The sequence below is a fragment of the Neltuma alba genome, unplaced genomic scaffold (assembly GCF_004799145.2).
Source record: "Neltuma alba isolate B1F8T4 unplaced genomic scaffold, ASM479914v2 tig00012407_pilon, whole genome shotgun sequence".
In the NCBI taxonomy this organism is placed as follows: Eukaryota; Viridiplantae; Streptophyta; class Magnoliopsida; order Fabales; family Fabaceae; genus Neltuma; species Neltuma alba.
In genome coordinates, this window is record NW_021636899.1 from 199586 (window position 1) to 204786 (window position 5201).

Below are 5201 nucleotides of genomic sequence, written 5' to 3' on the forward strand. Positions count from 1 at the left end.
TTTATTTTTGATCGGGAACCCCAAGGCGAACGACAAAGGCTCTCATCAGAATGACAACTTCAGTAGATCAAATCACAACTTGACTGCGGGGCAATTCAAATATTTTACCAAAATCTCATATTTGCAATATGAAATTGGGTCTTTATTTGTCATTTTGTAAATTGAGAGTCTCAAATCGTAATTTCACATATTAGGGGTTTTTTATTTGCCATTTTTCCTAATAAATATGGTAGCTAGCCATCCATCTCTAAGATCATCAAAGGTGATGAGAGTTACAAACTCATTAAATTTGGATAATATTTCATTTCAAGAGTCTAAATTTAAAATTTTTAATTAATTATTTTTAAATAAAAATATTTTTTTCAAAAAATAATAATTAAAATATTATCTTTATTTTAGATTTTATACCCATTAATATAATTATTTTAAACAAATAAAAAAAATCAAATTTAAACAATCAACATCAGATTTGGACATTAGATTTGAATAGTTCAGTTTTGATGAGTATGGATGCTCATCTAAGTCACAAAGACCCAAACGTTCTCATCTCCACTTGCTATAATAAAAGCTAATTGTCAAGGGAGGCTGAGAGGGATATATACACCCTCTACCTCTATATTAAATGGAGGGATTTTGGGCTCCCTATGTCTATCCCAAAGGTCAATTTGGGACTCACAGTTTTGCAACCATTTTGAATCATGAAATTTTATTTGGTAAGCTTAACATGTAAAAAAATACTCCCATATGTTATTTGATAATTAATTTTCAGTGCCTATTATAGAATACTTTTTTTTCCCACTAAAACCAAACCTATTGTTACGGTCTTACAGAGAGATCCAAATCATGAAACTTTACTAAACGGAGAGTAACATATTGTTACGGTCTTACAGAGAGATCCAAATCTCTTCCCTCTCCCTCCCTCGTTTAACTTCTATAGAAACATTTCATGATTTGCGGCTTCACGCATGTAGGACCTTCGTGGCTGAACTAATAAATAAATGCACGCCGTCGGCAAAACCATGAAAAAGCATCGCAACTTAATTAGGGCGCACCGTACCTCCTTCTTCTTCTTTTGGGCCAGAACACGCCACGCTTCCTTCAAACACTTTAATTTTTGGCAGTTGTCAGCCTTATTACACACGTTTTTATTTCACCTGTCCTCTTCGAAGAAAGTAATCGCTTTCTCGTAGTTTCAAGTCTATGACGATATAATCTTCATGCTCTAGCTACTTATAGTCTGCAACTTCTCGCACTTCTTCTGGTGTATAGACATAGCAGAAATGGCGAGCAACGAATCAGCTTCACCCTCAGGGGAAGCGAACATCCCGTTGTTGCTGCAAGATCACCCACTACCACCTACTATTCCATTAAAAGATGGCCAAGACCTCGCTCAAAGGGTTTGGATTGAATCTAAGAAGCTCTGGCATGTCGTTGGCCCATCAATCTTCAGCCGTTTACTTTCTTATTCCGTATTCATCCTCACACAAGCATCCGCCGGCCATCTCGGCGAACTCGAGCTCGCTTCTATGTCCATTGTCATAAATGTCATTCTAGGATTCGACGTCGGCCTCATGGTATATACAAAACCTGTTTCTTTCTTCGAAGTTCTAATCTAATCTTTCCTTTGAATCAATGTTTGATGCATAATGGGTTTGTGTTTGATCTTCAGCTGGGCATGGCAAGCGCCTTGGAAACACTATGTGGGCAAGCCTATGGGGCAAAGAAGTACCACATGATGGGGATTTACATGCAGCGTTCATGGATCGTTCTTTTGGGGTGTTGTGTTGTGATTTTGCCTATATTTCTTTTTGCTTCACCTGTATTAAAGTTTCTGGGTCAGCCATCTGAGATAGCAGAGCTCTGTGGTGTTTTGTCTTTGTGGATGATACCCCTTCACTTCTGCCTCGCGTTTCAGTTCCCTTTGTGGAGGTTTCTGCAGAGCCAGTTGAAGGCAGATGTTATTGTCTGGATTTGCTTAATGGCAGTGGTTACTGATATTGTCATGACTTGGTTGTTAGTGCACAAACTTGAGCTTGGTGTGATTGGAGTGGCTGCCACCATTAATATATCATGGTGGGTTCTGACTTTAGGGCTTCTGGCTTACACTGTTTTTGGAGGTTGCCCTCTTTCATGGACTGGTTTCTCCATGGCAGCCTTTTCTGGTTTATGGGAATTCCTCAAGCTCTCTGCTGCTTCCGGGGTCATGCTCTGGTACCGATATTTATAAGATATAATTATATATATCAACTTGAATTTCTTATTACAGACAAACGATCACAATCTGAAATAGATCCCTTTGTACTATGATTGTTCTATTAGTCTTGGAAATAATGATGAGGAGGTAAATGTATCTTTTTTTCCCCCTCATGTTTTAACTTGTGTAGTTTTTAACCTGCAGCTTGGAGAATTGGTACTATAGAATACTGGTACTGATGACAGGAAATCTAGACAACGCCCAGATTGCCATTGATGCCTTGTCCATATGGTAAGCGGCATCGCTTAGACTAGACGATATTCACTTTTTCCCTGGTTGCATATATTGATATTCCCTTTTTAATTATTAGTACAGTGTTACCTTTTCCTTTAATTTCTTTTTTCATCCGCATTTCATGGAATGATTTTCTCCCTTTTGTTTAATATTTGGCAAAAGCATGGCCATAAATGCATGGGAGGTGATGATTCCTCTGGCGTTCCTTGCTGCGACTGGGTAATTAATACTATCTCTCAGCCTTTTCCTCTTGGAACATTCAAATTAGTGGGTGGCATTAACTAATCATGTTTAATACATGAGGCCATTAAGCTTTAAATTATAGAGTTAAGATGAACCTGGCGTCTCATAATATTTTTTTAAATGTATTCAGCACCCTAAAGTATTTTAATGTTTTAGTTGTATTCAGACCCTGAAGGTTTTTTTTTTTGCTTTCGTACTAGATGCGTCAAAAATATTTTTTGGTGCTAGACGCACTTAAAAAGAATATTTTGATATGCTGGATGCATTAAAAAAATATATCACAGTGTTAGACACTTCAAAAATATTTCAGGATGTTGAATACACCATAAAATATTTTAGTTTATCAAATGTACCTGAAAAAATACTCGATGCTGAATATCTCTTAACCCAAAATTATGCAGCGAACCTTTACGGAAATTGTGTTCACAAATTTGTTCTTAGTATGCAAGCTTCTATCGATCCGCAGCCTTTTAGATCTGACCATAACAAAAGAAAATATTTACTTTCTATTCATCCTAATAAAAAAGTTATTTATTAAAATTAATCAACACAAATGCAGCATGATTTTGCTCAGTGAAGACTTTTATTATGACACGTGCCATCTTTTCAACAATTGCAAGCTACGAGGACATGTACAACTCCATTCCCAAATCCTGATACTTTCTTTTCAATCGCCCTTTTGTGATCTTTCTTTTGTCACTGTGATTGATGCCAACAACTTCCCACCTAAAGTCATAAATGTGGATGTGTCATAACACATCATGTGACATTTGCAGCGTTGCATCTTATTCTACACATGCAATATTAGATAGCTACGTGTATACACACACACCCACAAATCATGATGTTTAGGTATGCTTTTAATTTGTGTAATTTTTACATATAAAATACAGAAAGCTCAGTGATGTGAGACTATTATTGTTGTACTAATTGTGCAGAGTGAGAGTAGCGAATGAACTTGGAGCTGGGAATGGAAAAGGAGCCAAGTTTGCAACCATGGTGTCGGTGGCTACGTCGATCATAATAGGCGTAGTGATATGCATCTTCTATATGATCTTTCGCAATCAAATTAGCCTTCTCTTCTCTTCAAGCAAACCTGTTCTTGAGGAAGTCAACAAGCTTTCTCTTCTCCTAGTCTTCACAATTCTGCTGAATAGTGTTCAACCTGTTCTCTCAGGCACTACGATTTCTTTTCATATCCTTTTTTATACTCTTTTCTTTTTCAGACACATTATATTGACCTGAAAATACAGTATATAACACTGAATTATATTGGACAATTATTATATATGAACAGGGGTGGCTGTGGGGTCAGGTTGGCAGGCGTGCGTGGCATACATAAACCTAGGCTGTTACTATCTTGTTGGTTTGCCTTTAGGGTTTTTGATGGGCTGGGTCTTCCATCTGGGGGTCATGGTACGTATACGAACTATCGATTTTAACTCGACCTGTATTGCTTGGGCTGTGTTTTGAAACTGAACTAGCTAGCATTTAATTTGCTGATTAACGTTCCAATACTTTGATATATACAAAGTACATGAAATTGAAATGCAATATATACATATACGTACATACATATATACATATATTGCAGGGTATCTGGGCAGGGATGATATTTGGTGGTACAGCAACTCAGACTGTGATATTGGCCTTCATCACCACTCGGTGCAACTGGGACAGGGAGGTAACTAAGAAGTAGTTATATATACATCACTCAGAGACATGGCAGAAAAAACCAAAACCTATACCTGCTTGTAGTTTCTAGGTTTTTATAAGTAACACAAGGCTTAATATATAAATGCCGCATATTTGATATATGGTGAACAAATGCAGGCGGAGAAAGCAAGCTTGCATATGAAGAAGTTGGATGATCAAAAGCCTAAAGAGAAATTGATATTGGACAACAACAACAACGAGAGTAGCAGGGCTTCTCCATCTCCATCACCCTAATGGGCAAAACCCAAAAAAAAAAAAAAAAAAGGATTTGAGATTCAATGTTTTCCTTGCTGCTTTATTTATGTTGGATCTTAAATATGGGAACTTTTGATTCTTCAATAAGATTAAATCCAGAGGTATTTGTATTATTGAATTGAATCACTTTAATTCTGATTTGAAACATGTTATATGGCAGGACATTCTCTACTCAGTGTTGACCTCTTTCCCGGATTACACTTCGAACAGCAAAACTTATATCTTTATGTGGCCTTTTGTGTTTTTTCCGGCCAACTTTTTGCATGGGCCTTTTAATTTAATAAATTCTTGTTTGCTTTCTCTCTCCCCTGTGTGTTATATCTGTATCGTAATCAATTTTTCAAAAATTGAATCGGATAGGGAAAATCTAAAAAAATACATCTTGAATTTCAAAATTTCAAATCAGTTTTATTTACTCTACTTTAAAAGCAATTTATTACACTTAAAAAGCAAATAACAATATATTTTTATAAAATTCATGATTTGGAATTTTGAAATT

At 36.3% G+C, this 5201-nt stretch overlaps 1 protein-coding gene across 2 annotated transcripts; it reads left to right on the top strand.

The window, feature by feature from the left end:
* The first annotated feature begins 1243 nt into the window (after window positions 1–1243).
* On the top strand, window positions 1244–4961 carry LOC114726862 (protein DETOXIFICATION 27-like). 2 transcript variants are annotated; one of them, XM_028913585.1, is made up of 8 exons: window positions 1244–1574; window positions 1670–2211; window positions 2399–2485; window positions 2651–2707; window positions 3670–3908; window positions 4029–4147; window positions 4326–4415; window positions 4565–4961. In XM_028913585.1, exons 1-8 carry the CDS (start codon window positions 1281–1283, stop codon window positions 4679–4681), a joined length of 1545 nt encoding a protein of 514 aa, XP_028769418.1. In that variant the 5' UTR covers window positions 1244–1280; the 3' UTR covers window positions 4682–4961. The 2 variants fall into 2 exon arrangements, with proteins under 2 accessions (XP_028769418.1, XP_028769419.1); XM_028913586.1 differs by having other exon boundaries at window positions 1670–2073.
* The last annotated feature ends 240 nt before the right edge of the window (window positions 4962–5201 follow it).